Source organism: Erpetoichthys calabaricus, chromosome 3, assembly GCF_900747795.2.
Source record: "Erpetoichthys calabaricus chromosome 3, fErpCal1.3, whole genome shotgun sequence".
NCBI lineage: Eukaryota > Metazoa > Chordata > Cladistia > Polypteriformes > Polypteridae > Erpetoichthys > Erpetoichthys calabaricus.
Window position 1 is genome coordinate 79,018,413 of NC_041396.2, and position 25,354 is coordinate 79,043,766.

A 25,354-nucleotide genomic window follows, 5' to 3' on the forward strand; every position below is an offset into this window, starting at 1 on the left:
TGCCGTGAATGTAATTACACACTCACTGCACTTGCTTACGGTAATCGAACCTCAGACGTCAGCGCTAGAGGGGCTTAGCAGCGGTGAAGTATTGGTTTTAAATTTTAATTAAGAACAAAAGAAAACCTCAGAGGTTCGATTCCCGAAAGGGAGTGAAGTGAGTGTCCGGCTACCTACCAGGTAAAGCTTATGGTCGGACAGCAAGTGACGTAACATCAGCCACGGTGCCTTCAGTTGTGAGAAGCAGATCATAGAATGATTGAAAATAGTTTTGCATTTACCTTTTTAGTAAAAGGCGAGCTTTTAAGCCTGAGAAATCACCCCGTAAATGCACACGTTTAATTGCACATGTGTTAATATGTATGGTTACACAGTATTAAAAGACAGTGAAGAACGTGATTTACCTTTGTTCCCACGTTTCATAAAAGGCGAGCTTTTAAGCCTGAGAAATCACCCCGTAAATGCACACGTTTAATTGCACGTGTTAATATGTATGCTTACACAGTATTAAAAGACACTCAAAAATTAACGTCATTTACCATCAGCCACGGTGCCTTCAGTTGTGAGAAGCAGATCATAGAATGATTGAAAATAGTTTTGCATTTACCTTTTTAGTAAAAGGCGAGCTTTTAAGCCTGAGAAATCACCCCGTAAATGCACACGCTTATTTGCACGTGTTAATATGTATGGTTACACAGTATTAAAAGACAGTGAACAACGTCAGTTACCTTTGTTTCCGCGTTTGATAAAAGGCGAGCTTTTAAGCCTGAAAAATCACCCCGTAAATGCACACGTTTAATTGCACATGTGTTAATATGTATGCTTACACAGTATTAAAAGACAGTGAAGAACGTGATTTACCTTTGTTCCCACGTTTCATAAAAGGCGAGCTTTTAAGCCTGAGAAATCACCCCGTAAATGCACACGTTTAATTGCACGTGTTAATATGTATGCTTACACAGTATTAAAAGACACTCAAAAATTAACGTCATTTACCATCAGCCACGGTGCCTTCAGTTGTGAGAAGCAGATCATAGAATGATTGAAAATAGTTTTGCATTTACCTTTTTAGTAAAAGGCGAGCTTTTAAGCCTGAGAAATCACCCCGTAAATGCACACGTTTATTTGCACGTGTTAATATGTATGGTTACACAGTATTAAAAGACAGTGAACAACGTCAGTTACCTTTGTTTCCGCGTTTGATAAAAGGCGAGCTTTTAAGCCTGAAAAATCACCCCGTAAATGCACACGTTTAATTGCACATGTGTTAATATGTATGCTTACACAGTATTAAAAGACAGTCAAAAATTAACGTCATTTACCTTCGTTCCCGCGTTTGACTCGTGCTGTAAATTTCTTCCTTGTTTTTAGGTGACATGATTACGTAGGAGGCGTGATGATGCGATACGTGACTCCGCCTCCTCCATTACAGTATATGGACAAAAAAATATGTTCCAGTTATGACCATTACGCGTAGAATTTCGAAATGAAACCTGCCTAACTTTTGTAAGTAAGCTGTAAGGAATGAGCCTGCCAAATTGCAGCCTTCCACCTACACGGGAAGTTGGAGAATTAGTGATGAGTGAGTCAGTCAGTCAGTGAGTGAGTGAGTCAGTCAGTCAGTCAGTCAGTGAGGGCTTTGCCTTTTATTATTATAGATAGCAGTGGCCATAGCACTGACCCCTGTGGAACACCACTCTTAGCATCAGCCAATTCTGATAATGTTCCTCGCATCATAATGCTCTGCTTCCATTAATTTTCCTGTGATACATGTTAAGCTTACTGGCCTATAGTTGCTTGGATATGCCCGGTCAACCTTTTCATATAATGGGATATTATTTTCCATTTTCCAGTTCTTCAGACTCACAGGGAGTTCCTAAAAATATGTGTCAAGGGTTTATATATGTACTCACTAGCCTCCTTAAGAACTCTAGGGTAATTATCTGGTCCTGGTGATTTGTTTGATTTCAGCCTATTTAATCTGAGCAGTACTTCTCCCTCTACAATTTCTAAATTACTTAGAGCCTCCTTAGTAGTCCCATTTACAGCTGGCAGGTTATCCATTTCCTCACTTGTGAAGACCTCAGAAAAAATTTAAGTTTAGAGCATCTGCTATTTCACTGTCTGTATCTTTTAATTCCCCTGTACTATTCCTGATGCACTTCACCTCCTCCTTGTCTGTTCTTTTACTACTAAAGTACAGCACTGAAAGAATCTCCTCAAGTCATCTTTAACCTTATCTGCTATATTTCTCTCCAGCTGTCTTTTAGCCTTCCTAATATCCTTCTTAATGGTTGTCCTCATGTTTTCATATGCCCAATAATTCACTTTGGAGTAATTAGTCTTATACACTTTTTTCCTTTGCAACCTCTTTTTAACTCTATACTATATTAATGCACGGTGGAGTTTTTTTTAAATTTCCTATTAATTCGAAATTAAGGTATATACCTCTCCTACATTACATGTAAAACATTTTTAAACCTGTTCCACTGCTCCTCAGCTGTCTCCATAGTTAAAAGTTTATCCCAGTCTATCCTCCTTAGACTTTGGCGCATCTGCTCAAAATTTGCCCTACCAAAGTTAAACTTAATCATTTTAGTCTTTACATCTGCACTCTTATAAAACGCTGAGACCTGAAGTAAATTATGGTCACTTGACCCTAGAGGTTCAATAACATCTACACCCTCAATTCTATCCTGATTATTACAAAATACTAAATCCAGACAGGCTTCACCCCATGTTGGTGCTTCAACATACTAAGTTAAAGAACAGTCATGGATTACTTCTAAAAACTCCTGCACTTGTGCTCCACCATTTGCAACGTTATCCCAGCTAATATTTGGATAGTTAAAGTCCCCCATGGCTATAATATCTCCCTGTAAACTTGCCTTTTTAATATTACTGAAAAGATGTGTGTTAAAATTACTGTCTTCATTGGGTGGTCTATAACCACTCTCCGAAAATAAGGCCTCTTGCCCTAATGCTTTCCAAGAGAGGCTACATGTCCTCACTAAGATGGGGCTCATCATCCAACTGAAGAGGACTTGCATTTAAATTCTGTTTGACATAAACAGCAATCCCACCTGTTTTCTGATTCTGTCTGTCCTTCCAAAAAATGTGTATCTCTCTATGTTATATTCATCCCCATCTTTGTTATTTAGTCAGGGTTCTGTTACATACCAACTCCAACTCACTTGCCTTATTATTGATACTTCTAGCATTAAGGCAAGCTATTTTTAATGTGTTACTCCTTCTACATTTAAGCATTGGGTTAGAATTTACATTACTATGCATTTTTATTTCTACACTGTTGTTTGTTCCTCCATGTATAGTTCTAAACCTGGCCTGTCTTAAACTCTCTGCTCCTATGTTCCCCAGTTTAAACAATCCTCATCTAACCTACTTATACGCTTCCCCAATAGATTGGTGACCCTCTGGTTCAGGTGTAACATATCATGGTGGAATAGGTCCCACCTGTTCCAAAAGGAGCCCCAATGCTCCTTAAACCTATACCCTTCTACCCTGCACCAAGATTTGAGCCGTTAAGCTTTCTAATCTCCTCAATCTTACCTGGACTGGCGCGTGGCACAGGTAAAACTTCAGAGAAGATTACCTTGTCAGTTCTGCTCCCCAGCCTGGCACCTAACTCTGAATTTGAATTGCAGAAACTGACAGACTACCCTTATGTATGTCACTTGTTCCAACATGTGCAATGACAACTGGATTCACCCCCGCCCTGGCCAAGAGCCTGTCCACACTTCCAGGAAGGTCATTCACTTATGTACCCAGAAGGCAACAAAGTGTGCAAGACTTTCTGTCTCTGAAACAAACCTGTGGTTCAATCCCTCTAATGACTGAGTCCCCAACTATCACTACCTCTCTCTTTCTGGCAACTGGTTTTGAGGTGGTCCGTTGGGGCTCCTCGTCCCTGCCTACCAACTCAGAATCATCAGAAAAACCATCCAGTTCTGCAAGAACCTGAAAACAGTTTAAAACATCTAATTCTGGGCGTTGAAGCCCCTGGACAGTGTGCACACTTTACCTTACGCTTTGTGATTGTGACCCACCTATCTCTACCTGTCTGGTACGGAATCTCCTCCCACACCACCTTAGGGGTGCACACTATCTCTCTAAAGGACACCTGGGCCAGATCCACCAATTATCTACTACAATACAGGCCAACCAGTTCCTCCTCCAGTTCAGCGACCCTGAGCTCGAGGTGCTGGATCAGCTGGCATCTCCTGCAGATGTAGCCCTCATATATGACTGGCTCTTCCAAGCCATCATCTAAAAAGTCCAACATCCAACAGGACTTGCATTGCACTAGTCTCATTATTAAAATTCATTTAGGATTACTAAAATTGCCTTAACTTTTTCTTTTTTCTTAATTAAAAGATTTAACTTAAATTGTAAAACTGACAGTTTTACAGACCAGTCCTTTTGCAGGATCCTTTCTTCCACACACCCAACAATTTCTACCCACTGCTAGCTTCTTAACCTACTTAAATATATCCATAGTTGCCTTTACAGTGTAAAGCCATTATCTGCTATAGAAAGTCCCTGTTTCAACAGGAGCCACTGTATAAGATATGACTGTACTTCCAAAAACAGTCCTATTTAGTTCCTCTGAAAATTTTAATATTGCAATCTTGTCTGATAAACTTATGCATTTTTATCTCCAAGAGCATTGTCACACAAGTCTGGTCAATCTCCATTATAAGGACTTAAAAATCTCAATTCATGAAAATGGCATAGGCTAAAGTAATTCTTAAGTGTTTATTTGGCACCCTGATCATTGAAAACATAACTTTATATAATCAGATGGCTATCTTTTACCATTATTTTAGTCTTGCATCCTGTTCTTCTTCTTTTTGACCTGCTATTTGTGTCAGTAGAGTTTTATTAGAGACAATATGTGTAATCTTCAGGCATGACTCTGAGGCCCTAATTTTTTCTGTTTTACCTTTATTTCTTCATTCTCCTTCACTGCTAATTTTCAGCACTTTTCTTCCAGAGCACTGGAGAACAACTACTGCCGAAACCCTGATGGTGCAAGAATGCCCTGGTGTTATACAACAGACTCAAATACACGATGGGAAAATTGTGATATACCAAAATGCAATGCAGAGGCCGAAGCTGAAATAGGTAAGTGGTCAACTATACTTGATACAACCTCATAGCCCTTGTTTATCTCCCACTCAGAAACAGGCATACTTTAACATATCTCCTTAGAAGGAGAGAAAAAAGAACTACAGGCTCTCTTTCCAGTACTGTTACTCTTATTGTAAAAAAAGAAACACATTAACTAAAGACAACAGGATTAGAATAAAGTCTAAAATTAGCATAAAGGCGTGTCCTCAAAATTGTAGAGTAGGAAGAGTATGTGCCCCCAGTATATTTAGACATAAATAGACATTCTTATTTGGCCTATGAAGCTACAAATATAGACCAATTCTTCTCTGTCAGTGTATTTTTGTAAGATCTAGAAAACACTGCAAAGGATAAAGAGAGGATCATTTAATATAAAAATATGACCCATGTGAGCTTCCAAAACATCCCAGAATGATGATATATTCAATGCTTTACACCAGTCTTCCTGTTAATTAATTATGGGAAAAACCTAGGTATTAGGGAAATTGTACAATGTAATGTGTTCATAAACTGTTGGATCAGTATTAAAGCAACCTACATCAACTAAAATTTATTTTTCTACCCACTAGACCAACAGATCTTAGAGTAGAGCAAGTAGTGCACAGCAAAGGATCAAAGTCAGGAAGAGGACAGGACAGAGGAAGGAGAGAAGGCAGAAGAAGGTCTTGGGAATAGACTAAGTAGGCAAATAGTCCAACCTCCCTAGCCAACAGATAGAGCTTGAACACATGTTTGTGTATGCCAAGAGAGGCAAATAGATGAATCATTTTCCTTATTATTATATATTTTAAGCATTCATCACCATGTACAGTCCTGTGTCAATATTTGCTTGCAATAAACTGTTTTCTTACATGTACTTTGGCCCCTCTTGGCATTATTTGGGTTCCGGGTCAGCTCAAGAGCATCCCCAAATGTCCACAGTATGTTCTACAGCTGAAATTCACATTCTGAAATTCAACCCAGCATTAGAAGATTATGACTTGTATGATTTACTTAGTTCTGTCTCTTATGCAATTTGAACATGGTGCTTGTTTCTAGTTTCTGTATGTTTAGTGAACCTTCTTATTTTAAATATAACTTAATGGGATCATGTGTTTATTTAAATTGTTTGGGTTTTACTGTTGATTCCTGAATTTGTCTTCTCACATTGCTTGTTTTAATTCTTACTTTTTAATTGCTATTAGCATGTTTACCTTATTTTTTAATTTATTTGAAGAAAATAATATTGAATATAATCAAATCGAAATTATACAGCAAATGACTTCATAGTGGGCACACAAACAGAAGGAGGCTAAAACTAGAAAAGTAAAAATGAAAAGAAAAAATATCAGAAAGTTAAAATAAAAGGAAAGCAACATACCAAATTCAACTCCCCACCCGAAAGAAAGAGAGAAAAGCCAATAACACAGGCAAAAATAGTTAGAAAGAAAAACACAAAGAAGGGTAGATGTCTTTTCCTCATCCTTTGGCCACTGTGTCCTATAAATGCAGTGGAGTCCTTCATGTTTGAAAAACACCTTTTTCCTCAGATTTAACTGTGGGTTAATGTGATGAGTGGTCCATGGTGCAGGGTAACTTTTAAAATAAATAATCAGGTGAAGGGCTTCAAACAGGTGTGGATGTTTGCAGGCACGCTTCGCTCCACGGTTAATTGGGGTGCTTGTCAAACTGCGCTGCATACACATGTGGAGGGGGGTTAATCAGTCAGGCACCTTAATTGCTCCATGGCTCAAATGGTGTGTCGCACCTGTACCCCATTCGGCAGCGGAGTTGAAAGAAGCCTGCACAGGAAGGTTCAAGGAGAGGAAAAAAAAATTGGAGGAGAGGAGAGGAAAGGAAAGGAAAGGAAAAGAAAAAAAAAGGAAAGGGGGAGAGAGAGCTGATGCAAGATGGGAAGCAATGGGTGAGCTGGGGAGACAGAATTGGAGAGGTGCTGGACTCGTCTGACAGAAGGTGAAGGACCTGATAACTGTTAGTTTAAATCTGGATTTTAAACTCACATACCATCACTGTTTTTATGGATTATTTATTTAACGCTAGAATTCGTGAAGCCTACAAAAAAACTTGACAGCCCCATGTAAATCAAATGCTTTTTTTTTCTTTTGTTATATTCTTGAATAAAAGCTTATGTGTTTGTTTGATATTTTGACTAAAGTCTTCACACATTATATGCTTCATGTCATTATTAGCATAACATGGAAAAAGTTTCTGCTTTAGGTATGTGTGCAGCATTTCTCACATTTCCTTTCATCCTACACTTACCCAGATCTTTGTAGACACGGAACACACATGAAATACATGTATTCCAAATAACGACATACTGTATTATTTACCCTGTACAACTCCAGGCACCCCACAAGCAGATAAGGAGCATTGGCTTGAGCTGGGAGAGTTGAGCTCCGTCAAGGCAGGGATGGGACAGCAGGCTGCTTGCTGCTTGTGCTGATCAATGCATTTACAAAACAAATTGTAGGCTTCAGGAATTCTAGTGTTAACGAAGAGAGCAATGCGCTTCTGAACACTGTTTGTTTTGATTGACTTTGTTTTAATAAAAGCACTTGTCACTTTGCACATACCCCTTGCTATGTGTGAGTTTCCTTATTCGTTAGGGTCATTCCTTGGGTATGTTATAGGTGGTAGTGTGTTCAAGAGGCTCCCTGGAAGGACCTGGTAGCATGGGGCTGACCCATACCATCACATTTAATGAACAGGTGAATATCTGTTTTGGTAAAGATTGAATGTGCAACAATGTGATCCAACCAAAGAGATAAAACAAGCCCTGTACATATGAACATGTGAAGATCTAGTAGAGGATGTATAGTAAATGCCCTTTTTCATGACATGGCTCTTTTCTTTACATATATAATGCTTATAAAACCTATGAAGAGCAGAATTAACTTTAGGTGGCGCATCTTATTCCAGTTTCTTTGTCAGTCAGTCATTTTCTAACCCACCAGGGTTGCAGGAGTCAGCTAGAGTCTTATCATTAAAAATGGAGTCATCCCAATTTTTTTGTAGCTGCTAGTGGATAAACCAGTAATTACTAAATAGCTGGAAGAAGTTTACGTATGTATTATTGCTAAATGTGAAAGCCTACCCTTATGACACATACTTATAAGTACAGTATATATTCACCAAAAACTAACATATAATCTCATAATATGTTTTTCATTGGTGTAAATTGGCTATCTAACTCAATATACATTTCATATTTATTAGTCAACAAGGTTTAACATTTTAAGTTTCCTTTCATAGAAACACTAATTATTCTTCCCCAGCACCTCCTGCTGCTTCACAGGATTGTTATGAAGATAATGGCTCTGGATACCGTGGGTTTATTTCTGAAACTGTCAGTGGCAAGAAGTGCCAGGCCTGGGCTTCTTCAACACCTCATGCTCACAACAAGACACCTCAGAATTTTCCAAATGCGTAAGTACTATCTTGAAGTGTTGAAATTAGGGATATTACTGAACGAAAGAAATTTTCAAAATATATTTTGCATTCACAAAGCATTTCATGGTTCATATAGTAAATTACAGGGTACACTTACAGCCTACATAAGGCACATTTTAGAGTTGCCTGTCATATATTTTGACTGTTGGGAGCAAACTGTAGTAACTTAGGAAAAAACTCTCACGAACGTGAGGAAAGTGTAAAAACCTAGGTCAGGGAATCAAATGCTGTTTCTAAAGCTGTCTCTTGAAGTTAAGGTAACAACACTAACCACTTTCAAACCTTTCCCCGCTTTTAAGTTATGGCTATGAAAGTTTTTTAAGAATCAATAAATGACTTGCTCATGGTAACACTGTGTCAGAGATAATTAGTCTACCCACTACATCACACTGACAATTAGTGTATGCCCCCTTTAGCTGTATATTGTTAGGAAATGTAGACACACATGTATCCCGAATTGAAACAAGCAATATCTGAACGTGACACTCACCACTACTACTAAATAAAATAATAACATTGTCTGTTCCACTGTATCCTACTTATGTGTGTGTTTGTGTCACTTCAATGCATATCTGTCTGTCTGTGTAAAGTGAATTTAGATACTATTGTAGGAATTGTAGCTGGTGCTTACTAATGTTATTTTGCCGTAAACTGTTACATCCTCCATCAAAGAAGACTGTGAAGTCCCAGTTATAGCCAGTGTTTTGGTTATTTTAATTAAAAAACTTAAAAAAAAATGATCAAATATATCAGGCACCCACCTATCTTTCTTTCTATATTCTGTCTCCAGCATGTATTATTCAATTGAATTAATGTCAATTATGTTCTTTAACAGAGACCTGAAAAAAAACTTCTGCAGAAATCCTGACAATGACCGCTCTCCCTGGTGTTACACAATTGATCCTTCTGTACGTTGGGAATACTGCAAAATCGACAAGTGCAATATCCCTGATGTTTCTGTGAAACCCTCGGTTGCTGTGCCCAGACCCCAAAAGCCAGAACCCACGATTCCACCTGTGGTTGTTAAACCAGAAAATATCAAAGGTGACACACTTACTATATTTATTTTTCTTCAGAACAGTTTCATGTGGGGCAGTCTGATTATTTATTATATTGTTATTTCATGCTCAACATTTGGACTTCAGCTGGAACTCTGGCTGAGGGTATCCTTCAATAAGGGCGTGCACAAAAAGGCGACCTTCAAAAGGGCGACCTCAATTGGGTGCGGCAAATAAAGGCGCACGTAAATAAAGGCGACCTTCAAAAGGGCGACCTCCATTGAGTGCCGAATAAAGGCGCGCATAAATAAAGGAGTGCTTCAAAAGGGTGATGTCAATTGGGCGCAGCGAATAAAGGCAAACACAACAAAATTATTACAGAAAATTTATTAGATAAAGGCAATGATTGAACATATAAAAAGGCGAAAGCAAGAATATTAAAACATCCAATTAATTAATGCATGAAGTTTTTATACGTTCATTATTTTACTTTTAAGGACATTAATATCATGTAACTTACCTGATTCAGTTTCAAGGAGCATAAGAAGTAAACTGTCAGGAGTTGCTGTCAAACAAGTAAAAGAAAATATATAAAAAATATATCAGATGAAGTAACTGCTTTCAAGGTAATACTGAAATAGCAAACTAATTTGTAGTTGAAGTCACACAGAATGTTTCTTCATTTTAAGACAGACGAATTTGCAATGCTTTTTAATGGAAGATTCCAAAATTTCTAAAATGTGCAGAGAGTACTGAATTCAGGATGTTACATGTAAGCACACCTAAAAATGGGTGAAGATAAATTCTACAATTCTACAATTAAAAATAACGACAAATTCTGGAACTAATTTTTGACTGGTCTGGAATTTTAGGTGTCAATACCTAAAAGACTACTTTTCAGAATTAATTGTAATTTAAGTTCTTAATTAATGCTTAGATATTTAGAGAATCTGTTATTCAGTGCTAGAGTGTGAACACAATATGCAGTGGAAGGGATCTGAGTCCTCCTATCAGTGCTTGACATCTTAGCATAGTTCACCAGTAAAGACTTCTACCTGAGGTTCTCGCTGCTCAGGACTTCTGCATGCTACTATCTAATGCAAATAATGCTACTAATCTAATAACCCTTTAAGTGGCATTCCAGTGCAAATAGTATATAATGCGGAGCCTGTCTTGCTTTGCCTAGGTCGATACACAGGTCTTGCTCACATAGCAGAATACAGTTTTTGAAGTGTTGAAGATGTTCACCTGCAGTGTGGTTCTTCATCTCCTTCTGAACATCCCCAATGCTGATGAAGGATTCCCAAACTCATGCATATCTTCTAATCTCTTCATCAACATTATTGAGCATTGTTATTCACTGTCAAACAATGCAGGCAGCCTTGACCTTTTGCTTTTGAAGTGCTGGATGATCACTTGAAGTCAATAAACGTGACAATCAGTAGAAATTGCTACTCATGGATGGTCTTGTTCAGACTTGTGACAATATAGTTATGGTCAGGGTAAATCCTGTTTCTTCAACAGGTTGTTCTTCTTTCAGATGGGTTTGGATATGGTTAAAGATCACCTTCATGAAGATTTTGTAGATAACTGGAAGGAGGCAAATGGTTGATACTTGCCTTCCTTAAGGATGAGCACAGTGGTTGAGGTCCTCCATTGATCCCATATCTTGTCATTGATCTACTGTGTGAACAGACCTGCCAGTAGGAGGGCAGCAATAACAATCTTGTCCAGTCCTGGAGTCTTGTCCCTCTTCATTTACACAAAGCTCCCCTAACCTTGTACTGTGGGATTGGCAGTTCTTTATCTTGTTCTTCAATCCTTAGGGGATTGCTTTGAGAAATTCAGTCTTATTCCTTCAGATGTTAGCCAGGCTTCAGTGTGCTCCAGCATTTTACCTTCCTGGTACACCTCTATGTCTCCTCAGACATGTTTGCGGGGAAAACTCTAGGAAGTTGAGGAAGCAAATGGTCCCTGGAGACAAGATGAGGTTATTGGTTGGATTAAAGATCTCAAAGAAACCCATAAACAATACTAAAAGAAATCACCACACCTTTTTAGGTGCCATTTTTGGTTGTTTTTAGTCTTGTTCTGTAGATCATTTTAGTCATTGTGTTAATTTTTGAGAATGTTCTGTTGTTATTGATCTCCAAATATTGGCTTCAGTCAGTCTAAACAGTAAGACTTTGTTGATGTTTTTTCACATTTCTTCTTTTGAAGAAAAAATATGTTTGATTTAATGATCAAAAATATCAATTTTTTTGTTGTCCTGTAGGCTGGAAATTAATCTAGTTTCCATTGCGTAAAGAAGTTGATATACATATGTTAAAGCGTTAGTCTGAAACTACTTGGGAAGCACATGTAGTGATTTTGTCTGTTATTTGCTGTGTGATCTGCTGTTATCATGATAGAACCATGTAATTATAAAATAAACTGTTATTTCTTTTTATTTTGCTTGGCACATGTGCCTCACCTTATATAAATTCCATTGTGTTTCTGGTTGTAATGTCCACTGCTTTAGTTTACATATTCTCAACTTCACATGAGATTTCCTCAGTGGATTCCAACAACCTACTTTGTCCAAAGACATTTTTAGGTAATTTGAATATTCTCAATTGGTCTGCATTGTGTGAATTGAGTTGTGTCCATGTTAGTGTTTAGCAGTGAACTGGCAACACATATGGGGTTGTTTCTTGTTTTGTACCCAGTGCTTCCTTGACAAACTGCAGCTCCTCACAGAATACAGAGCGAGAATTCAATAAGGAATGTGATAAACTGTGAATGTGAATCTAAATGTCTGTTTTAAAATTTGTAAATATGAGAGTGGTTGCCTAGAATGTTTTCAGTTTTTTTTAGTTAATTGTAGTTTATTATGGAACTGATGTGAAGCTTAATTCCTACTTTAAAATCAAACCCATGCAGTCATTCATAAGTCTTCAGGTATTCGTGAGGCTGCAGCACCACCCAATGTAGCACTATATCAATAGCCACATGCAGGTAACGTTCAGCAACAAAGCTAAACATTTCTTTATTGTAGTAGGTAGATATATAAGAAATATATGTGTATATATACAGTAGACCATACTTTTTCTAAGGCAGCTTAAACCTGCAGATTTGGTGGGAGGCTGGAGCCTATCCAAGCAGGCAAAGGGTGATAGGCAGGAACAATCCCTTGGACAGGATGCCAGCCCATTGCAGGGTGAACACACTCACATGATACATATACAAACACAGACAAGGGGCAATTTAACATTGCCAATCCACCTAACCTGCATCTCTTTAGACTGTGGAGAAAACTGGAAACCCGGAGGAAACCCATAGAGACAGAGGGAGAATATGCAAACACCCAATCAAGGAAGACTCAAGATGCAAATCCTGGTCTCCTTACTGTGAGGCATTAGTGCTACCACTACGCCACCATTGCTTTACTTAATCAAAATTCTTTTAACCTTTTTAGTCTTTTTTCACAATGAATTTTACATTGATACATTCTAAAAAATAACTATACATTATGTCTTACCTCGTCTTACCTCCTGAGTCCTTGCCTACAGTTATCAAATGTGCCAGAAGAAATGTATCCAGAAGCTGAATTTTGGGAGGACCTCTTCAAAAGTGGGTGGCCAGGGTTCTAAATGACCATCCTGCCAGCATAAATGCACCTACAATTTGTAATATATATATATATATAAATAAATAAAAGAAAGGTTTTTATTGTAAGAAGATTATCCTAGAATTATCCATTACAGTCAAGTAGCAGTCCCACAAAGGTCCATTACAGGAATAAACAATAACTTGCGTGTGTTTGAAGTGAGAGATGAAACCACATAGACACTGGTAAACAATCTAATATCACACAAACTTTGACTAGCCCTAGGGCTGAGCCCAGGACCTTAGAAGTGTGAGGCAGCCCTGTATACAATGAGCCTTTGTGGTACCCACAGTAGTTGTAATATGATTTAAAGTTTTCTGCATGCAATTTGTTTCTGTCTTCTTCAGATTGCTTGGATGGCAATGGTGCGGACTACAGAGGCAGTGTATCAATTACTGCTTCAGGAGTTACATGTCAGACTTGGGCATCCAACACACCCCATGTGCATAGCAGCTTTAATCCCTCAACTCACCCAGACAAAGGCCTTGATGCAAATGTAAGTTTTTACTGTATGCAAAAATATATTTTGATAAAAAGCAATACAAGAAAATATCAACAAGCTCTTGCTAGAGTAGAAATTTCATAAGTTGTCTCAGGACTAAGAGAACAATTCTTCATTTAGAAAGAGAGTATGGGGCAAATATTGTTCAAGGTAAGAACTAGCAAACCCTAAAAGTGTGCGTGTGTGAGAGGGAGACTGAAATAGACAGAGAAATGCAGCCCCTGATGAATTTAGGTAATCCAAAACAAAGTAAAAAGCAGATGACCTACTCAGTAAGTGGTATGGTGCCCAACCTTCTATTAAATATAAAAACAAGGTCTAAGACAATTGACATAGAACACCTCATAAATGATTGAGGGCAGCTAGTGGTCTGACGCCAGTAGAAACCAGACCATATTTCCTTTGTAAAAGCAGAAGACCAGCTGTGTTCCTGAAATTCATTAAGTGGCAACACATAATCCAAGGGCAAAAAGAGTTGGACTGCTTTGCCTTTCTGTGCAAATTTGTCAGGGAATTTGAGACACCTCAAAACACTGTAAACTCGGGAATAACCCACATCTGAAGGTTCAGCATGAAACTGAGGTGTTCCCATATCAGGTGTGGCATTGGACTCCTTTGAATTTGCCATAGGCATTGCACAGGGTTCAGGAATTTCCTTCAAAATTGGAAGCACAACCTCTGAAAATAGTTGATAAATGAAAAGTATTTTTAGTTGAAACCTCTGGTGAGACTGCAGAATATTCTTTGGACTATTACTGGATATATTACTCATTGTGGCTTTAGTTGACAATTTTCTGGCCTGTTGTAAAATCAAAAAGATTTTTTAAATGATAATGATGTACTGTATGTTAGGTACCCCTAGACCTTACCAATAATTGGGGACAAATAATAATAAAAAAACAATACTTTTCCAATAGGATTATTAATGCAATTATACTTTTTACTTTTCCTGAATTAGCTAACTAAAAAGATTACAATATGCAAGCTTTTGAGGCAACAGAGGCTGAGTTGCCTTGAAAGTGTGTATACTGTATTGTAATCTTTTTAGTTAGTCAATAAAAGGTGTAATTTTGATTAACTTCTCAGTTCATTCATAATGGCTAACACGGTACAACACCCTAGTACTACTTTCCATGAGAATCTTCTGGATATTCAAAAGGCTGCCTTTATTCCATTGTTCTGATCTTACGGCCTCCTGTTCAGGTGGTTTATGGTACTGCTTTCAGTGTGGCTGTGGCATTTTGTTATAATTTTCCTAAATGGGAAAGTCAAAGCCGTAACTGTTCCTACAAAAATAAATGAAACTCTAGATAGTTTTAATTAAAAAAAAAACTAGAGAACTAAAAATACAAAATAAAATGTAAAGAAGATAATGACAATACCAGCTGGTATTGACAAAGACAATACCAGCTATATGTAAAAGTAAAGCATCTCTGCTTTTTATTAATGTATAAAGTTGGAAAAATGAAATGCCTCTTTCTTTTGATAACAGCAGCTAAATTCCCAGACAGCCAAGAAAACAAGTATAGCTTTATATTTGCAGTACTCATAATACTGTATATTAACTCTAGAGTAATATGTAAGGGCTGTTTCAAAAACTGACAGGCTGATGGAATTCAGTTATCTTATTGGAAAAATAACTGACAATCACTTAGGTATGAAAAACACTTTCAAATTGGCAACAAGCACAGGCTAACATTCATTGATTGATAAAGAAACTATCCTGTCTCATCATTCATTCAGTAAAAGTCCAAACTGAGACAAAAGGAAATTTGATTATCAGGAGGAAAGTCGAATCTCCACCCCTGCTTCTCACTTTGAATGGCACTCCATTACTCTGACATCTCTAAAAATCAATGTCTCACACTAGAAAAAATGTGCGAACTCTATCAAAAGTTGGGGATTTCAGAAAAAAGATGGATAATGACCTGAACACCACTTTGAAATGAAAACAGACACAGGAATAGTTGCTTATCTGCAGACTTGCACAATTCAAGTGCCCTATAAATACTGACTCCGTGAATGAAACAATTTGTTTTTAACTAAGAGGACCAGGATATACCAATGGTCAAAAGTCAAGGTAAGGTTAGAACCAAAAGTTATTCTTGTTATTTAAACAAACTAAAAACTTAATCAAAAATCAGTAATCAGAAGTGAGAGCACGTCATCAAAAAACTGTTTACCTGTAGTCAAAAAGAGCAAAAAAGGTTTTGAAGATTTTAACATAAGGTGCATTAGTAAAACCTGGATGCTTTATGGATATTTGGAGCAACTCTTAAACTGTTGCTCCATTGACATCATAAGCAGTACACATTGACAGAGAATACAATAATAATGAATGGCACCAAAAATCTCCGCAATGGCTGTGCACACAGGAATAAAGATGACATTGCAGCATAATGGTAAAAATATTCAACTTTCTTAGTTTACTCTAAAATCAAAAAGTACTGAGGAATGCATACTCCTTGAGGTCCAAAAACCTGCATATATCACCTAAGCTGAGGCACAAGAATTTCACTAAGTTCTTACAATATAAGTGACAATAAAGATATCTAATCTAATCTAATCTATTCTAATTCATCCAGAGAAAAGCCAAGCAAAATGACACCTTGATGCTTGGCTTTTCTCTACATTCATAATGGCTAACACGGTACAACATCCTAGTATTACTATTTCATCCAGAAAACCTCACAAAAACTTACTAGAGGTTACATATCACAGAACTATCAATCAATTGCTTTATCATATGGAGTTAAATGTACAATCAGTCAAAAGCTAAACTTCCACGCCTTTTTTTACCGGATAAATCCCTGGCCAGTGTAATGAAGAGTTGTCTAGCAACAACATAGCCCTCTCAAAGTCTGCTGTGCAGCAACCATATTGGAAGTCTGTGAAGACGATGGAGAGGCATAGGAAAGCATTGAATTCAGTATTATGTTGGGAGTAGACTGATTTTAAAGTATAACAGAAAGTAAATAAATTATTTTTCTTTATTTTAATTAGCCTCATTATCAGACACCATTCACAGAGTGAAATGAGATTATATAAACAGTATCACTGTTGGATCAGTCACATCTGACTGAAACACTATCAGTTTTAATAAGTTCAGTGTCATCATCCAATGCAGTATTATTGAATTTGTGCTTCCATAACCTTGTATATATCTATGGTTCTGATGACATGAATGCATCTATTTTACTTCCTATTTCCTTCCAGTTTTCAATGATTTTGAGTGTGATGTTCTGTGCATTATATATGCATATAAAAGCCTGTACAGCAGCTGTCCTTTTGTCTTACTTCCTTGTCTCATGGGACGTTAAAGTGTCCCTGAGAAATTGTTTATAAGTAGGGCGTGACGTGCAAGAAGTCTCGCGGGACTTCAAAGTGTCTCCCAACTCACTTCTCGACCCAAAATTTTCTTATATATATATATATATATATATATATATATATATATATATATATATATATATATATATATATATATATATATATATATTTGCAGTTGGAGATCCACAAAGGGAGAAAAAACGAATCACGTATCATAAAATAGTTTTATTCCTGAGCTTTCCACCCCTATCAGGGGTCTTCATCAGAGGATAATGCTTAGACTTACAAGAATCAAAGGCAATATATAGCAGCACATTCAGTATTGGGGGGGGAGGGTGGCAGTGACTAAGTCAGTATGATCAAGGGGGTGGGGGTGTATCGTTTAATTAAAGTGCATATGTCCTTCTTAAGTTGGCATATGCTGGGTTTATGTCCAAGTGTCTGTTGATGGCGTTTTCATCTGATAGCCAAGACTCGGCCAGCTCTCTGGCGCTTTTTGTACTGGCCTTAAATTTTACTTTTACGTTGTCCCAGTTGAATGTGTGTCCTGTCGATTTAGTATGTGCATATATCAAAGATAGTGCGTCCTTTCTTCTGACGGCGTTGCGATGTTCCTGTACACGTGTTGAGATTTTTTTTGACGTTTGTCCTATGTATACAGCTGAGCAGGAATTGCATGGAATACTATAAACTGCGTTTCGTGTTTCGGCTGTCGATTTCTTGTTTTTAGCATTAAACAGGACCATGCGCAGATTGTTGGTGGGTTTATGTGCTATTTTGATGCCCCACTTGGTCAGGGTGCGTGCCGTGCCTTCTGACACATTATGGTGATACGGGAGTGAATGCCAGGTGGGGTGGGGGTTCTGATTTACGTCGATTGTATGCTGATTCCTTTGGCGTCTGCTGTGTAGACTCCGATTAATGAATGATTTTGAGTATCCGTTCGAGGTGAAAAGTTGAAACAGATAGCGTCTCTCATTAATTTTTGTTTCCTTGGTATTACAATGCGTGTGGACTCGTTTAAATAGGGTTTTCACGCAGCTCCGTTTATGAGATACCGGGTGATTGCTGGCGAAGTGTAGAATCTTGTCTGCGTAGCATTGTTTGCGGTAAACACTTGTGGTCAGGGTGGTGTCACTATTTCTTTTGATGTAAATGTCCAGGAAATTGATGTGTCGATTGTTTTCTTTTTCCATTGTGAACTGGATTGCAGGGAATATTGTGTTAATATGATTGAAGAACTCATTCAGCTGGTTCTTTCTTAATATGACGAATGTGTCGTCTACATAGCGTATCCAAATTTTGGGTGTAATCTGGAAAAAGAATGAGATTCTTACAAGACACGCCCTACTTGCTTACAACCAATATCAAATAAGACCACAGGCAGCAAAACACTCAGTCGTGTCAAGGCTTTGAGCACACATAGATCCAGGGCTCTCAGCGCATATAAAACGTATAAGGACAATAAGTTATAGACGAAATGTCGGCAACTAAGTGAAGAAGAAAGAGCAGCATGGAGAACAGAGACTCAAAAGCGTTGGAGAGAAAAAAATGAAAAAAGAAAAAGAATAATCTAGGTGCAATATTTAGAAAATAAGGAAAGTAATAATCAGTCATAAAGACGTTCAAAAACATTGGCGCTATACACATGCAGAGCAGGTTACAGATTATGAAAACAGTGGAATTCAAAAGGCTAAAAAATACGATGGCGCGTTACACATGCAGAGAAAGATAAAGAATATGAAAGCAGGAAATTTCGAAAGTATTGTAGCGTCCCTTCCAGGTTCAAGCCTTTTTTTTTGGAGTGACTCTTAGGTTCGATTGAGGGAGGGCAGAGTACAGCACGAAAGACTGACAGCGGGGTATTGATTGATGCGGTGGGGGTCCCAGGACAGGAGGAGGGGGTTGGAGAGGGTGCTAGAAGGTTGTGTTTGGGGTTATGAAGTCAGCGTTCTTTTTCTTGATTGTTCAAGTAAAACATTTGCGAGACTTTACTACATCTGTCTGTTTTTTTTTTTACTTGGAGGTCGCTACAGTATCAAAAAAAGAAAGTAAAGATCGCATTAGCACAAACAAAAGGAAATTATTACTTGAAAAAAGGGAAAATAATCATCACGGTCGAGGTGTAATTGAAAAAATAGTAGGACAAAGCGAGGTCAGAAATAGAAGACAAAGAGTAGAAAACAAAGTAAAATGTCATAAAGAGGTTAAAAAACAAGGGGGCCAAACACATGCCGAGCAGGTTAGAGATAATGAAAACAGTGGAATTCAAAAGACTCAAAAAAAACGTAGGCACAAAACACATGCAGAGTAAGATACAGAATAAGAAAGCAGAAATAAACGAAAGTGTCAAAACAAAGAAAGTAAACATCGCATTAGCACAAACAAAGAGAAGTTATTACTCGGAGAAATAACGAAAAGCCGAATAGAGATCGAATATATGGACATAGGTGATATGTCTGAAGTATTTAAATATTCTAAGGCTTTAAAGTTTAAGTCAGAGAATTTCAAAAATAGGGTTTACCTCACATGCATTTATTGGTTACTTTGCAAAAAAAATTATTAACTGCTGATGATGTGGATCGTTTTGTCTGTGCTGAAATTCCAAACAGAGAAACTTATCCTGAATTATGGTACAAAGTCATTAAACACATGTCTCACTGACCTCATTTAAAAGATTCAGCATGTTGGGACTCTAAAGATTCCAAATATTGTTTTTAAAGAAGTTCTGAAATAAAAGTGAAACCAATGAAATAGCAACAATTCAAAGAAAAAAAAAATCTTAAAAGTGTGTATCTGGAAAACCAAACACAGGGGTTGGCAAGAAAAGCGAGCAGGGGCAAAGCCCCCTAGTATATATATATATATATATATATATATATATATATATATATATATTGTGGTGGATTGCCGGCTTCTTTCTCCGGCCCTCACCCCCAGGCCGCCAGGAGGAGCTCTCCCAGCAGCGTGGACATGCCCCGAGTTCCAGCAGGGCCTCATGGGCTATGTAGTTTTTATACACAGCCCTGCTGGATACCTTGGGGGCCACCAGGCGTCGCTGTAGGGGGGCTCGTAGGCTCGCATGTGCCCTATAACCCGGGAGTACGTCATGGTCACGTGACAGGAAGAAACGATGTGCTCCCGGGTTGAAGAAAAGGACTGTTTACCCTGACCCGGAAGGGAAAAGGAACTGTGGACTGTTGAATGGGAACACCTCCGGGTCAGGGTGTATAAAAGGACTCTGGGAAGCCCAGTACACTGAGCTGAGCTGGGAGGAAGGGTGGCCAAGTGTCTGGGAGTGTGGAGGATTATTGTGTTTATTATTGATTAATTATATGAGTATTGTGGAGTGGAGGGTGCTTGGTGCACATTATTATTATATAATAAATAATAATTGGACTTTTATCTGGTGTCTGACGTCTGATCCAAGGGTTCAAGGGGTCACGGAGACCTCAAGCTTTTACAATATATATATATATATATATATATATATATATATATATATATATATATTCCATGTTTAGGTCCAGTATGCATTTTAATAGTCAGTTTTTGTTAACATCTTATTTTTTTGCTTTACTTGTGACTGCATTTTTCGTACTGCTAATCTCATGGAAATTGACTCTATAAATATATCCCTTTGAGGATACACATTCTTTTTCTTCATGACTATATAGTCAATTTCTAAATAAGCAAGCCCTAACACTAGATTTTTTAACTCTTTGAGTTTTGATTATGTTTTTGCTCTTTGATTTTGCTTGCACAGTCTCTTTTTCTTCTCGTTTATGCCATCTGTGTTGTTCTTAAATCTCAGGGATTTAATTTATAAAACCACAAGTGAGCGTGAAAATAAGCATACACCATAAAAGAAAATGTGTGTGAAAAAAAATCTGATTTAAACCCACATTTGTACATAATTTACCTTTATAAATTGCAATCACCTTGTAAATAACCATATGTGAAAACACCTTGAACCACCCAGTTGCCACCCTGAAAAAAACAAATATAGAGCATGTTAATGAACTTTGTAAGTCAATGGCAACAACACATTAGAGGCAAAGAGCAAAAACTTTGAAGAGTGAGAGACAGACATTCTTGTCAATGAAGTAGAGACATGCAAAGAACTTTTATTTGTTGGCCTAAGCAAGGGTATCATCAACAAGTGCAAATACTTTAAATGGCATGATGTTACTGCTACCATGAACGTAGTGAGCTTCACCAGACACACCTTGCCTGAAACAACATAATAAATAATAATAATAATAATAATTAAAAATAATAATAATAATAGGGAACATCTTAATGGCAGAGGCAAAAAAGTGGATGCTCATCAACAGCAAAGTGTATATATACTCTCTCTCTGATTTAGACCTCTGGATAGTACCTGTAATTGGGGATGCCCTATTATGTAATATTATTCCAGATGTACAGATGTGGCAAACGAGACAGCTGCAGAAGAATCAGGGTAAACCTGCATGCCAAATTATGTGGCACAGCTCATGCAGTCAAGATACTGTAGTCCTTCATTGACTAGTATAGCAGCCTTCAACCTGACATATATACAAACACCTGCATTTGATGAGTCCTATGGTGTGCTCCACAACTGAGCACGCAACAGAATATGAACACGTATAGCCCAGTTTTGAGCAATCTGTCTTTCTACAGGCTGGAGCAATTTAGCATATAGTCAAAAGAGAATGGCTCTTGGAAAACTAAATCAGCTCACAAGCAACTCATCATCATAGGCAAAAAAAATTCCTGCCAATCCCTAAAAGTTAATTCCATTTGTATATGACCATTTGCATTGTCTTCAAGCAGTGCCAAATAAGCCATGTTGTGTCAAACTATTAGGCTATAAATTTGCTGTAGGGCATAAGATAATAGCTTTCTGTACGCTGGGAGTGAATCACACCTTTGTTATTACTTAATGCAATTGTTGACAATAAGGGATTGCATTAGTTTCTAATCCTGAGAAGCAACAACATGTAGCTGATATAAACTGAGGAAAACCAAAAAGTTCTGTGCAAATATGAAACATTGTCCCTCTCCTACCAATTAAAATAAGAGTCTACATTTATCTATATTCATATTCATAACTTTTGAGATTTAATATGTTTGTCACTTCAATGTACATAATAATAACAGCTTGGTCTCATTAAGTATTATATACATGGCTGCATTTCCTGTCTTGATCAAGGGTGTCATCATTTTAGTTTCTCTGAAATGTTGCACACACTTAGGTCATTGTTGCCATATATATGTATGCAACTTCTCCCATCATATTTTCATTTATAAATCTGATCACTGATCTTTACTTTTCATTCACAATAATACCAAGAGACTATATCACACTGAGCATTTTAAAGAATTTGATGAAGTCCCCACATAACATTCTCTTCTCAAGACTAAAGAAGTATAATTCGCACCTTTCTGATTAGTCTAGGGATGCCTTTGGTTTCTCTTTAAATAGTTTCAGTTGCTTGCTGTTATGTTTTCTTGTAGTGTGTTGATCAGAATGGCGCAAAAATACCATCAATAATTCATTCCCAAATCTTTAACCATGTGGAGCATTTTCCTTTTTTCTAGACTGATTGCTTCCCATTAACAAACCTGCAATTCAATTTATGTTATTTTAGAAGCTAATTCCTTCTAGCATCAAAATGAATCTTTGGTGTGGAACATAATGAAAGGCTTTTTGAAAATCTAAATGAATTATGTTGTATACTTTGCTCAAGCCTGCGGTGGGCTGGCACCCTGCCCAAGGTTTGTTTCCTGCCTTGCACCCTGTGTTGGCTGGGATTGGCTCCAGCAGACCCCCGTGACCCTGTAGTTAGGATATAGCGGATTGGATAATGGATAGATGGATACTTTGCTCTTGCAAATCCACTTCTCAAACAAAAATGTCCAGTTTGCTGGCTGAATCTTTGAAAAGATTCCATTCTTAGTTATTTTGTTCAAAATTCCTTTCTTAAAATGAGGGTAGAACACTGAAGTTTTTCAACAAAAGTTCTCATGGCTAAAATTTCAGTTAGCCAAAGGATACTGTTTGTCAATAGCTGTAAAAACTGTCCATAAATTTTACACTGCTGTGATATCTCTTTTTCTTCCTTGTTCTTTTTTGTAGTATTGTAGAAATCCAGATGGCGATGTGAATGGACCATGGTGCTACACAACTGATCCAGCTAAGAAATGGGATTACTGTCAAATTCCACAGTGTGGTAAATTTTTTTTGTTAAAATTTTGCACTAACTTCATTTAAAAAAACATATGTTTTATCGCTGATTTAAATTCCTTTCAGTTATGTCTGATCAAAACACAAATCTCAGGGGACATGCGTAAACATCTAAAATAGTGGCAACCAGATGACTATAAACAAAATAAATAATGAGCAGTGTATTAGGTATGCCTACTTAATTTCTAGGTGGTCCTATATTTGCCCTTAAATCAGCCCGTACTGGTCATTTCATAGACTTAACGAGTTTTTGAAAAATAGCACAAAAATGTTGACCCATGTCAAAATGCACGGTGTCCTTTAATTGTTGCCTAATCAGATATTCTTCCCACAGACAATTGATTTCTTTTAGATATGGGGACTGGTGACTATTATCTTACTGACAGAACCCATTTACAGCTTAATCAGTTTTCTGGCAAAAATGTTCATCCATAATCTTTGGCATAATCTCTATGTCATAAAAGCACACTCTACACCTTTACAGTACCATGTCCAGCCAGCATTACTGGCATCTGGCAGCTTTAATCCATTGACTCATGAGATTTTCTCAGCATCAGTGTGAATCAGAAAGAACTAGAACTCCTCTTAATGTTCCAGTTCTCCAGCGTTCCTTAGGCCACATTTACCTCACCTTCTTGTTTCTCACTGACAATAGCAGAACTCAGTTGAAGTGTCACCAACTATAATCCTTCCATGACGTGGTACAACAAGTGCAATATGAAATACATCTTTCAATAGATAGATAGATAGATAGATTGTTGCTTGGTGTTCAGGTGTAGGTGGTTTGAGTCGCACCATTTAACAAAGTCCTTGGTTATGTTCCTATACTCTTCTTCCTGCCCACTCCTGATGCAGCCCACGATAGCAGTGTTGTCAGCGAACTTTTGCACGTGGCAGGACTCCGAGTTATATTGGAAGTCCGATGTATATAGGCTGAACAGGACCGGAGAAAGTACAGTCCCCTGAGGCGCTCCTGTGTTGCTGACCACAATGTCAGACCTGCAGTTCCCGAGACGCACATACTGTCTGTCTGTCTGTCTGTCTGTCAGTAAGATAGTCACTGTTGTACTCGGTTTTTACTTGACTAATTATACCCCATATTGTTACTCTGGACATAACCTGGCAACATCCACTGACCACATTCATTAAATGATCTGTTTTCTTATGGCTGTCAAATCACCCAAAAATTAATTTTTGAATATTAATAAGTAAATATTTGAATGCTACATGTACATTTGTATTTTACATGCATTTTTATATTTTACCAGACACGTTAATAGAATAAATAAAAAAATATTTCATTTCTTGCTCAACGTGTACCTTCAGCATCTTTCCTCAGTATCCATGTATATCTGAAATTCTCATGCCTAGTGTTTCCTCTCTAAAGCATGTTCCTATAAAGCCTGCTTCTGGGACTCTGTCATTTTAAGGTGTCTTGTTTACCTCCTGTCCACTTTTATACTTTCTCTCTATAAAGGTGACACTCAGAATGCCTCCAATACCTTTTACCCATCCTTGTGTGTCTCAGCCTCTCTTTGCTGGCACTTTCACTCTTTCAGTCTCATCACCAAAGCCAAATTGACCGACCAGGTTTCTAGGGGGGACCAGACACATATATACACACAACATGGTATTTTATTATAGTGAATTCTTATTAATATTTAGACCTTTTTGCTTGTGGTGCATCTGCGAAGTATGAAATACTTGTGACTTGTGCACTGTTGCTTAAAACAGTGGTCCCCAACCTTTTTGACAGCAAGGACCACTTTATTAGATGCAAATTTTTCCACGGACCGGTCGGGGGGGGTTGGAGGGTATTTGGTTGGTTGGGGGGGGGGGGCAGTTTTATACACAATTTACATAACATTTCTATTATTATTAAGCAGTCTATTAAGTTATTAAGCAGTTCGCATACTTTTGCAATCTGAGATTTTTCTTCTTTTTTTGCATATAACAAAGACATATGCTTTACATTTGCCAATCCAACAGATTGCACATCACAAACATTAACACTGCAATCTTTTTTTCGTGTCTGCCGT

The 25,354-nt window shown here is 37.6% G+C and overlaps 1 protein-coding gene across 1 annotated transcript in view; it reads left to right on the forward strand.

Annotated features, from left to right (window-relative positions):
* Positions 1–25,354, forward strand: part of plg (plasminogen) — a 63,498-nt gene that overhangs the window by 26,160 nt on the left and 11,984 nt on the right. The window contains exons 9-13 of the mRNA XM_028796960.2: positions 5,015–5,145; positions 8,430–8,580; positions 9,440–9,648; positions 13,599–13,747; positions 23,208–23,301. Of these exons, the coding sequence (XP_028652793.1) occupies positions 5,015–5,145; positions 8,430–8,580; positions 9,440–9,648; positions 13,599–13,747; positions 23,208–23,301 (734 nt within the window). The remainder of the gene's footprint in view (positions 1–5,014; positions 5,146–8,429; positions 8,581–9,439; positions 9,649–13,598; positions 13,748–23,207; positions 23,302–25,354) is intronic.